At 45.2% G+C, this 12540-nt stretch overlaps 1 protein-coding gene across 1 annotated transcript in view; it reads right to left on the bottom strand.

Moving 5' to 3' along the window:
* LOC115192668 (potassium voltage-gated channel subfamily KQT member 1-like) overlaps positions 1 to 12540 on the bottom strand; it is a 219412-nt gene that overhangs the window by 93390 nt on the left and 113482 nt on the right. Inside the window, exons 2-3 of the mRNA XM_029751425.1 lie at positions 3096 to 3171; positions 2083 to 2177 (exon numbers count right to left, since the gene is read on the bottom strand). Coding sequence (XP_029607285.1) covers positions 2083 to 2177; positions 3096 to 3171 — 171 coding nt within the window. The remainder of the gene's footprint in view (positions 1 to 2082; positions 2178 to 3095; positions 3172 to 12540) is intronic.

Genomic DNA, 12540 nt, shown 5'->3' with positions numbered 1-12540 from the left:
GTCAGGAATTGTGAAAAACTGAGTTTAAATGTATTTGGCTAAGGTGTATGTAAACTTCCGACTTCAACTGTATGATTATTTACATACACGTTAGAATCACATTTGGGTATGTCGCTCAGTTTTCTCCTATCACAGCCATTCAACTCTTCAACTGTTTTAAAGTCGCCATTGGCCTAATGGTGAAATCCCTGAGCGGTTTCCTTCCTCTCCAGCAACTGAGTTAGGAAGGATGCCTGTATCTTTGTAGTGACTGGCTGTATTGATACACCATCCAAAGTGTAACTAATAACTTCACCATGCTCAAAAGGATATTCAATGTCTTTTTTTACCCATCTACCAATAGGTGTCTTTATATGTGAGGCATTGGAAAATCTCCCTGGTCTTTGTGGTTGAATTTTTGTTTGAAATTCACTGCTCGACTGAGGGACCTTACAGATAATAGTATATGTGGGGTAGAGAGATGAGGTAGTCATTCAAAAATCATTTTAAACGCTATTATTGCACAAAGAGTGAGTTCACTCTTCACTCTCAAATTTCTACTCCTGAACTTATGTAGGCTTACCATAACAAATGGGTTGAATAACTTTTGACAAAATGTTCAGCTTTTCTTTTCTTTTTTATTTGTAAACATTTCTAAAAACATCATTCCGCTTTGACATTATGGGTTATTGTGTGTAGGTCAGTAACACAAAATCTAAATTGAATCAATTTTAAATTCAGGTAAGACAAGAACATGTGGAAAAAGTCAAGGGGTGTGAATACTTTCTGAAGGCACTGTATCTACTCTATAACAAGAAGTATGTATATGTTCCTGCTTATCATGCCTACACTGACTGTTCTACCTCAAACTACTCCCGTACCCCTGCACATTGTACATTTGGTATTGGCACTGACCCTGTATTTATTGTGTTTTCTTTATTATATCTATATATTTTTGTATTAGTTATACTATTTTGATATTGATTACTACACTGTTGGGTTTTAGGTTTTATTTATTCACACCAAAGAAAAGAAGTGAAAGACAGTACAGATAAAAAACTTGTAAAAATGGTGTGCAGGTGAGGTTGGAAGCCCAAAAGGGCACTGTTGGGTAGAGCTGGCAAGTAAAGCATTTCACTGCGCTTGTGCATGTGACAATACAAACTTGAGAGAGTGTAATGCTTCTTTTCTTCCTTCTTTTTTTTCAGGGAGTGAATACCTTTAATAAATAAATGAACAAAACAAGAAACACAAACAGTGCACCGACATGGAACAGCAACAATGACGACTGGGGAAGAAACCAAAGGGAGTGACATATAAAGGGCAGGTAATCAAGGAGGTGATGGAGTCCAGGTGAGTGTCATTATGCGCATAACTCTAGTGACAGGTGTGCACCATGACAAGCAGACTGGTGACCTAGAGGCGGGAGAGGGAGCATACGTGACAGTACCCCCTCCCCGACGCGCGGCTCCAGCCGCAGGACGCCGACCAAGATGATGATCCCGGGGATCAGGAGCGGACCGGTCACCTCTGCTAAGGCGCGGGAATCTGTCGATCCGGCTGAGGCGCGGGAGCATGACGACCTAGAGCGTCGGAGAGGGAGCATACGTAACAGTACCCCCTCCCCGGGGCATTCGGCTCCAGCCACAGGACGCCAACCAAAGGGACGATCCTGGGGATCCAGAGCGGACCGGTCGCCTCCACTGAGGTGCAGAAACCTGACGAACCGAACCGGCTGAGGCGTGAGAGCCTGATGAGCCGGCTAAGACCTCCCCGGTTGCCTCGGTCGAGGCACAGGAACCTGTTCACAGCTAAGGCTTGCCAGGTAGCTCCGGCTCCAACACCCGACATCACCCCCAACACAAAAAACCCACTCCCTGATGCTTCCCTTCGTTGAGTCGTCATTCTGTAATGATGTTGCTGTTTCGTGTCGGTGCGCTGTTTGTGTTTCTTGTTTTGTACATTTATTTATTAAAGGTATTCACTCCCTGATCTTGCTTCCCGACTTTCAGCGTACATCGTTACAGAGAGAGAGCGAGTGACTGCAAGAGACAGAAAGAGAGAGAAAGTAAATAAAAAGAAGAGAGTGAGTCAGTGGCCCACCTCCTCTGTAGCTCCTTAATGCGGACCATCATGGTGAGGTGTCCCTGGTTGTACTGCTCCATCACGTCCCTCACGTCGTACGGTTTCCTCGCTTGCTGTGGAGTAGGAATATTGTATTGTAGTAGCACACACAACACACACAGCACATTGTCACCCATGGAAATCCCTAGGGAAATACCTGGGCCAACTCGGTACTTTGTTATTGCAGTGTACATTGACGATGAGGAAGCCAAGGGAAGAGTGCTCGTTCAGTGGGCTTTTACTTGTTGTTTTGAGTGAGGATGATGCTATCTTCTGACTACGGCTGCATCATCCCATTAAACATGATAGGCCCTGTGATGGTCCTAGTTTATTTTTTACAGAGAAGCTAATCATCTCCAAATAATGAAGTAATGAGAAGATGGTTGAACGTGAAGACTGAAGCAATGGCCTGGGTTTGTTGGAGACTGTTGGAGACTACAACCACAGTCAGATCATAAATAGAGTTGATGATGACTAAAGGCCATGCGAGGCCATTCTGTGGTAGGTGCTTAGTCTTCTGCAGCTGTGCAGTGAGAGACTCTAGCCACAGAGCCTGAGATGAACAGGGTTCCCATGATACTGAGGCTGAACTGACGACAGGCCAGACACAGATGTGCAGGTGCAAGTTGCAGTCTCAAACATACACACGTACATTGTTAACGCACGCACACATGGCGTACATGCGCATGCACGCACGCATACACAAAACACATACGCATGCATGTACGCACGCACGTGCACACAAACACACACACACACCATTTCTGCAGCTGCACAACATGCCCTTGGGCTACCACTCCCCTTCCTGAGTAACCACAACACTCTCCAGAGTCTATTCTCTTTATTCTCCCTCCTTCCACTCCCCTTCCTCCACCCCTTCTCCTCCACTCTCCTCCTACCCCCCCCCCCCCCCAGTCCCCCCCACACCCACTCTTCTCCCCTTCTCCCCTCCCCCATCCTCCCCCACTCCCCTCCTCCACCCTGTCTTTTACCTGAAATTTCTGTCTGGCCACAAAGTACTTCATTCTCCGGAGTACTTTGACTGCAGATCTTTGGGCGTGAGACAACCTGAGAGACAGACAGATAGACAAACAAAGCTCAATTGGTTGCACTGCAGAGAGGAGAGCTGGCAAGTAAGCATTTTATTGTACCTTGTTCATGACGCTGTATCCTGTGCAAACACTGTAGATTGTGGGGAGAATTCAAATTGACAAAAAATTCATAAACATATACTTAATAAAATGCAAGTCGTTTAAATGATTTGTTAATTAAATTTGACCTAAAAAGTTAGGAATAAATCCCGCTCAATATGTTGCTTAAAACATATATTTTATGAGGATAATCAGAGAGGAATGTTTTATTTAATTTACAACATTTTTATAATATTTTAAGTTCTTGCAACAACTTGCCACCTGGCTCTGTTTTTAGAGGATTGTGGGTAATTCAACATTTGCAGACTTTGATTCTTTACACAATGTTGTATACATGTTTGGAGAAAGATAATTTTATCTTACCTTGGAAGTTACATCTACTCAATAATATTGTGTGTAAAATGTTGCCTTAACTGTTTAAAAGTAGAATAAACACCTCAGTGTATGACAAATCAATTTGATGTAATTTGTTCCAGCACACAAGGGGTTAAGCCTGCAGATGTTTCCCGTCTCAGTTGTATTCCTTATCAATGCAACCTGACTTGTTTTCTGCTCTGAAAACAGAACATTTGTACTTGCATGCTTCCAGCCATTCTAATTGGCTTGTAGACCTACTACATTCCTACCATGCAATGGCAAAACACATGTGGCCCTGAGGGCTAGGAGAGTCCCCCCCCTCCCTCCCTACCACACACACATGCACACGCACACACACATACCACACGATCCACCCTCTGGAACTAAACAGGTTTATCATACAACTCATGGCTGTTGAACTCTGATGCACTTGTAATAAACTGTGTTCCTCTGTGAATTTCACCATATTAATAAAAACTGTGAATTAGTGTCCCTCTGTGAGTCTGGGGAGAACAAAACACAGCTTGTGTAATCTGAGTCACACACACACACAAACACACACACACACACACACACACGCAAAACACACACACACTTGCTCAACTTGCCTCATCTGTGTCAACAACCACCGCCACTAAACTAAACACCATAACAGCACACACTGTATATTAGCTATACAGGCACAGACACACGTATTCCATCACACAAGGGTTTAGCACGATGTGTTGGTGTTTGCTTGGTTTCCCTGTTTAAGCTGAAAAGCATTACAAGATGCACACAGAATTGGTTTAAAAACAAAAAGATGTTGTTGTGAGCCAAATGTGATGGTTGGGATGAAAGGGCAATATTCTGACGGGTGTCTATGTGCGGTTCTACTGCTGACCACTTACATGGTTCATGGGGGTCATAGCTAGGGGACGACTACAGAGCAGTAGAGGAAGTGGGGACCTGCTAGCTAAATCTGCAAATAGGCCCTTGGAGTCTATTTTAAAACCTGTCTGATTATTTTGGTCCATGTATAGAACGTCCCCTTTCCTTTTACAGTTTACCATTCATGTGGTGGTTTTATATTTCTGGACTGTTATTATATTCTCGTACTATGTTGTCTCTGTACTATAGGTACTGTGTGCTAGAACTGTAGCGTGACTGTGAGTAATGCTCATTCAGTGCAAACCCATGTTCATTTTATTTCCAGCCGAGTATCTCTGTCTGTTGCTTCTCTATGACACTCGCTTTGCTGACAGATCAAAGAGAAAGCAATCAATTGAATGTGGATGTTTTTTTCTATCTTAAGAACGAGAACTAAAATATCTGCTTTTACTTCATGCGTGTTTTAAACCATGTGACCCGTCGCCTTCGGCCGTATCTTTCACATGAAAGGGGTCGGTAAGCCGCAGGATGCCGTTTGGAGTGTTTGAGAGATGCCGGATTAACGCTGAGCAATGCCACCGGATTCTTTAACAATCGACAACATTCTTAAGGAATTCGGAGAGGGGACACACATCGTAAAATACCACAGATATGAGTGATGGGCACAGGAACAAACGAGAGACAGAAGACGAAGTTGCATCCATCCAGAGATAATGGCAAAACACAGTCTGTAGAGTCACAAAGTCTGGGGGTTTAAAAGAATGTGGTCCCAAATCCCCAAAACATCCTCCCATAACTAGAGCGAGAAAATGCGTGTGTGTGAGAGTGTGTGTGTGTGTGAGTGAGTGAGTGAGTGAGTGAGTGAGTGAGTGTGTGTGTGTGTGTGTGTGTGTGTGTGTGTGTGTGTGTGGTGTGGCACACTTTGCCGGGCTCTGAGTGTGACTGTGGTGAGAGATAAGGTCTTCTCCTCTGAAGTACTCCACAGCAAATTAATCACTCTATTTTGAAGGCAGCAGGCAGCAGCCCTTTGTAGGGGGAAAGGAAGAGGTTGGGGGGGTGGGGGGGGTGTATGTGCAGGGGCGGACTTAGTGATTTGGAGGCCCCAGGCAGAGGCCAGTCTCAGGCCCCCTCCCCACTCATGTTTATTTAACACAATCATAGCTACTGAATGAAGAGCTGTTCAGAGCTGGCACATTAGGTCAGGATTCCTATTTGACTCAGCCGTGCTGCCTTGCCCGTCCCATATTTCCTAATCTCCCAGCCCTTCTAATGTGACTAGCCCTCATGCTCCATCCTCTTTTTCCCCTGTCCTGCTACACAGTTTCTCCCTGCAGGCGGTCACTGAGTGGAAGTGCTAAAGGAGAAGTGCTCCTTAAACTTGACCCCCAAAAAACATCTGGGTCAGATGGTTTAGATCCTTTCTTCTTTAAGGTTGCAGCCTCTATCATCACCAAGCCTATCTCTGACCTTTCTAACCTGTTTCTCCTCTCTGGGGAGGTTCCCAGTGCTTGGAAGGCAGCCACGTCACCTCCTTTATTTAAAGGGGGAGATCAAGATGATCCTAACTATTATAGGCCAATTTCTCTCTTGCCCTGTTCATCAAAAGTGTTGGAAAAACTGGTCAATAATAAACTGACTGGCTTTCTTGATGTCTATAGCATTCTCTCTGGTATGCAATCTGATATCCATTCAGATTATGGTGTGTCACTGCAACCTTAAAGGTCCTAAATGATGTCAGCATTGCCCTTGATTATAAGCAATGTTGTGCTACTATTTTTATTGACCATTCCATTCTTGTGGGTCGGCTAAGGAGTATTGGTGTCTCTGCGGGGTTTTTGGCCTGGTTTGCTAACTACCTCTCTCAAAGAGTACAGTGTACTGGAACGAGCTGAAAAAAACACTCAAACTGGACAGTTTTATCTCCATCTCTACATTTAAAGAGTCAATCATGGACACTCTTACTGACACTTCTGGCTCCTTCGCGTGATGTATTGTTGTCTCTACCTTTTTTCCCTCTGTGCTGTTGTCTGTGCCCAACAATGTTTGTACCAGGTTTGTGCTGCTACCATGTTGTGCTACTGCCATGTTGTGTTGCTACCGTGTTGTTGTCATGTGTTGCTGCCATGCTGTGTTGTTGTCTTAAGTCTCTTTTTATGTAGTGTTGTGGTGTCTCTCTTGCTGTGATGTGTGTTTTGTCAACAACAAAAAAAATGTATCCCCCGTCCCAACAGGAGGCCTTTTTCCTCTTGGTAGGCCGTCATTGTAAATAAGAATTTGTTCTTAACTGACTTGCCTAGTTACTGTTACTGTTCAGTTACTGTTCGGTTGAACATTAGAATGGGCAAAATGAGTGACCTAATCGACTTTGAGCGTGTTATGATTGTCGGTGCCAGGCGCTCCAGTATCTCAGAAACGACCAGCCTCCTGGGCTTTTCACGCACGACAGTGTCTAGGGTTTACAGAGAATGGTGCGACAACGAAAATAAACATCCAGTCAGCAGTAGTCCTGGAGGCAAAAACATGAGTCCATGGCCCCATCCTGCCTGGTGTCAACGGTACATGCTGGCGGCGGTGGTGTAATGGTGTGGGGAATGTTTTCCTAGCAACGTTTAAATGCCACACCTTGTAGAATCCATGCCTCAAAGAATTATGGAGGCAAAGGGGAGTCCAACCCGGAACAATCCAACATTTATTTTTGATACTGTCGCAAAGCTAACTAAAAAGCAGCCTTCCCAAGAGAGGATGGCTTTCACTTCAGCAGTGATGAATTCATGAACTTCTTTGACGAAAATATCACGATCATAATTAAAAAAATATATATATTTCACCTTTATTTAACCAGGTAAGCTAGTTGAGAACAAGTTCTCATTTACAACTGCGACCTGGCCAAGATAAAGCAAAGCAGTGCGACAGAAACAACAACACAGAGTTACACATGGAATAAACAAGCGTACAGTCAATAACACAATAGAAAAAATGAAAGTCTATATACAGTGTGTGCAAATGACATGAGGAGGTAAGGCAATAAATCGGCCATAGTAGCAAAGTAATTACAATTTAGCAGATTAACACTGGAGTGATAGATGAGCAGATGATGATGAGCAGATGATGGTGTGTAAGTAGTGATACTGGTGTGCAAAAGAGCAGCAAAGTAAATAAAAACAATATGGGGATGAGGTAGGCAGATTGGGTGGGCTATTTACTGATGGACTACGTACCGCTGCAGCGATCGGGTAGCTGCTCAGATAGCTGATGTTTAAAGTTAGTGAGGGAAATGTAAGTCTCCAGCTTCAGCGATTTTTGCAATTCGTTCCAGTCACTGGCAGCAGAGAACTGGAAGGAAAGGCGACCAAAGGAGGTGTTGGCTTTGGGGATGACCAGTGAGATATACCTGCTGGAGCGCGTGCTACGGGTGGGTGTTGTTACCGTGACCAGTGAGCTGAGATAAGACGGAGCTTTACCTAGCATAGACTTATAGATGACCTGGAGCCAGTGGGTCTGGCGACGAATATGAAGCGAGGGCCAGCCGACTAGAGCATACAGGTCGCAGTGGTGGGTGGTATAAGGCGCTTTGGTAACAAGACGGATGGCACTGTGATAGACTGCTTCCAATTTGCTGAGTAGAGTATTGGAAGCTATTTTGTAGATGACATTGCCGAAGTCGAGGATCGGTAGGATAGTCAGTTTTACTAGGGTAAGTTTGGCGGCGTGAGTGAAGGAGGCTTTGTTGCGAAATAGAAAGCCAATTCTAGATTTTATTTTGGATTGGAGATGTTTGATATGCGTCTGGAAGGAGAGTTTACAGTCTAGCCAGACACCTAGGTATTTGTAGTTGTCCACGTATTCTAGGTCAGAACCGTCCAGAGTAGTGATGCTAGTCGAGCGTGCGGGTGCGGGCAGCGAACGGTTGAAAAGCATGCATTTGGTTTTGCTAGCGTTTAAGAGCAGTTGGAGGCCACAGAAGGAGTGTTGTATGGCATTGAAGCTCATTTGGAGGTTAGTTAACACAGTGTCCAAAGAAGGGCCAGATGTATGCAGAATGGTGTCGTCTGCGTAGAGGTGGATCAGGGAATGACCCTCAGCAAGAGCGACATTGTTGATATATACAGAGAAAAGAGTCGGCCTGAGAATTGAACCCTGTGGTACCCCCATAGAGACTGCCAGAGGTCCGGACAACAGGCCCTCCGATTTTACACACTGAACTCTATCTGCGTAGTTGGTGAACCAGGTGAGGCAGTCATTTGAGAAACCAAGGCTATTGAGTCTGCCGATAAGAATATGGTGATTGACAGAGTCGAAAGCCTTGGCCAGGTCGATGAAGATGGCTGCACAGTACTGTCTTTTATTGATGCCGGTTATGATATCGTTTAGTACCTTGAGTGTTGCTGAGGTGCACCCGTGACCAGCTCGGAAACCGGATTGGACAACGTAGAAGGTACGGTGGGATTCGAAATGGTCAGTGATCTGTTTATTAACTTGTCTTTCAAAGACTTTAGAAAGGCAGGGCAGGATGGATATAGGTCTGTAACAGTTTGGGTCTAGAGTGTCACCCCCTTTGAAGAGTGTCACCCCCTAGATGTCACCCCCTTCTCGGACGAAATGAAAAAGAGGTTGAACAGACTGGTAATAGGGGTTGCAACAATGGCGGCGGATAATTTTAGAAAGAGAGGGTCCAGATTGTCTAGCTCAGGTGATTTGTATGGGTCCAGCTCTTTCAGTACATCTGCAATCTGGATTTGGGTGAAGGAGAAGCTGGGGAGGCTCGGACAAGTAGCTGCGAGGGGTGCGGAGCTGTTGGCCGGGGTTGGGGTAGCCAGGAAGAAAGCATGGCCAGCTGTAGAGAAATGCTTATTGAAACTTTCGATTAACATGGATTTATCGGTGGTGACCGTGTCACCTAGCCTCAGTGCAGTGGGCAGCTGGGAGGAGGTGCTCTTGTTCTCCATGGACTTCACAGTGTCCCAAAAGTTTTTGGAGTTAGAGCTACAGAATGCAAATTTCTGTTTGAAAAAGCTAGCCTTTGCTTTCCTAACTGACTGTGTGTATTGGTTCCTGACTTCCCTGAACAGTTGCATATCGCGGGGACTATTCGATGCTATTGCAGTCCGCCACAGGATGTTTTTGTGCAGGTCAAGGGCAGTCAGGTCTGGAGTGAACCAAGGGCTATATCTGTTCTTAGTTCTACATTTTTTGAAAGGGGCATGCTTATTTAAGATGGTGAGGAAATTACTTTTAAAGAACGACTAGGCATCCTCGACTGACGGGATGAGGTCAATATCCTTCCAGGATACCTGGGCCAGGTCGATTAGAAAGTCCTGCTCGCAGAAGTGTTTTAGGGAACGTTTGACAGTGATGAGGGGTGGTCGTTTGACCGCGGACCCATAGCGGATGCAGGCAATGAGGCAGTGATCGCTGAGATCCTGATTGAAAACAGCAGAGTTGTATTCGGAGGGCAAGTTGGTCAGGATAACATCTATGAGGGTGCCCATGTTTACGGATTTAGGGTTGTAGCTGGTGGTTTCCTAAATAATTTGTGTGAGATTGAGGGCATCTAGCTTAGATTGTAGGACTGCTGGGGTGTTAAGCATATCCCAGTTTAGGTCACCTAACAGAACGAACTGAAGATAGATGGGGGGCAATCAATTCACATGTGGTGTCCAGGGCACAGCTGGGAGCTGAGGGGGGTCTATAACAGGCGGCAACAGTGAGAGACTTATTTCTGGAGAGATTCATTTTTAAAATTAGAAGCTCGAACTGTTTGGGCATAGACCTGGAAAGTATGACAGAACTTTGCAAGCTATCTCTGCAGTAGATTGCAACTCCTCCCCCTTTGGCAGTTCTATCTTGACGGAAAATGTTGTAGTTGGGTATGGAAATCTCAGAATTTTTGGTGGCCTTCCTAAGCCAGGATTCAGACACGGCAAGGACATCAGGGTTAGTGGAGTGTGCTAAAGCAGTGAGAAAACAAACTTAGGGAGGAGGCTTCTGATGTTAACATGCATGAAACCAAGGCTTTTTCGATTACAGAAGTCAACAAATGAGAGTGCCTGGGGACACGCAGGGCCTGGGTTAGCCTCCACATCACCCAATGAACAGAGGAGGAGTAGGATGAGGGTCGGGCTAAAGGCTAGCAAAACTGGTCGTCTAGTGCGTTGGGGACAGAGAATAAAAGGAGCAGATTTCTGGGCGTGGTAGAATAGATTCAGGGCATAATGTGCAGACAGGGGTATGGTGGGATGCGGGTACAGTGGAGGTAAGCCCAGGCACTGGACACGCTGGTTATACTGGGTGAGGTCACCGCATGTGTGGTAGGTGGGACAAAGGAGGTATCTAAGGCATGTACAGTGGGACTAGGGGCTCCGCAGTAAACTAAAACAATGATAATTATCCTAAACAACAGTATACAAGGCATATTGACATTTGAGAGAGACATAAAGCAATCACAGGTGTAGGTTGGGAGAGCTAGCTAAGTCAACAACGGGTAAGACAACAACAGCTAATCAGCTAAGACAACAACAACAGGTAAAATGGCGATGAATGGGCAGAGAGGGTCGGTTAACTACACACAGGGCCTGAGTTCGGGGCTAGGGCCGACAGAAAAACAAAGGTAAACAAAGTGGAGTACCGTGATAAATGAACAGTCCAGCAGGCATCAGCTATGTAGCCAAGTGATCATAGGGTCCAGTGTACAGCAATAGATGAAACAGGGAAGCTGCTAGGTAGTCGTTACTACGCTAGCACGCGGGAGACACAGCGTTTAAAGTTAGCAGTCCGGGGTAAGTAGAAGCGTCTGCTCCGTCGTCCGGCAAAGGCCGGTTGAAGGCACAGCTGATGGAATTACGTCTGCGGACCAGTCGTGGTGGTACAGCGGGGCGCCGTGTCGACGAAGGGACCGGGCCAGATGGCAAAAGAGGTATTGTGGTTGTGGTAATTTTGCTCAGGGCTAGCTTCGGGGCTGGGTCACTCAGTGGCAGCTAGCTAGCTGTGATGATCAATGGTCCAGGGTTTACAGCAGGAATCAGGCGTTGTAGTGGAGAAAAACAGTCCGAGGCTGGCAGGTATTATCCAGGCTAAAAAAACGGCTGGTGCCTGAGCAGAAGGTAAAGGCCGCTAGCAGTGGCTAACAATGACTAAATAGCTAGTAACTTAGCTAATTAGCTGGCTACCTTCTGATGAAAGTTTTGGCTATAGGCTCTAAAAAAAATTGCTTTAAAATTAATTTAAATATGGAAAAAGAGTTTGATAAATAAATTGGAATATATACAAAAATGACAAAAAATACAAAAAGTAAACGAGACAACAAACCACGTCTGCGTCTGCACTGCTACGCCATCTTGGATTAGAAAACAAATTACGGACTCCTCCTTGAATCTGCGTATTTCTCCAAAACTCAGTTGTCCTGAGTCTGCACAACACTGCCAGGACCAAGGATCAATAAAAACACTCAAGTTTTTTAATCCTATATCTCTTGACACATTCATGAAAATAGTAATGGCCTCTAAACCTTCAAGCTGCATACTGGACCCTATTCCAACTAAATTACTGAAAGAGCTGCTTCCTGTGCTTGGCCCTCCTATGTTGAACATAATAAACGGCTCCCTATCCACCAGATGTGTACCAAACTCATTAAAGTGGCAGTAATAAAGCCTCTCTTGAAAAAGCCAAACGTTGACCCAGAAAATGTTAAAAAAACTATTGGCCTATATCAAATCTCACATTCCTCCCAATTCTTTGGGGAAAAAGCTGTTGCGCCACAACTCACTGTCTTCCTGAAGACAAACAATGTATACGAAACGCCTCAGACTGGTTTTAGACCCCATCATAGCACTGAGACTGCACTCGTGAAGGTGGTAAATTACCTTTTAATGGCGTCACACCAAGGTTCTACATCTGTCCTCGTGCTCCTAGACCCTAGTGCTGCTTTTGACACCATCGATCACCACATTCTTTTGGAGAGATTGGAAACCCTAATTGGTCTACACGGACAAGTTCTGGCCTGATTTAGATCTTATCTGTCGGAAAGATAACAGTTTGTCTCTGTGGATGGTTTGTTTTTCGA

This window comes from Salmo trutta, chromosome 4, assembly GCF_901001165.1.
Source record: "Salmo trutta chromosome 4, fSalTru1.1, whole genome shotgun sequence".
NCBI classification, from domain to species: domain Eukaryota; kingdom Metazoa; phylum Chordata; class Actinopteri; order Salmoniformes; family Salmonidae; genus Salmo; species Salmo trutta.
Note: the sequence above shows the minus strand (reverse complement) of the source record. Positions and strands in the feature narration are given on the sequence as shown.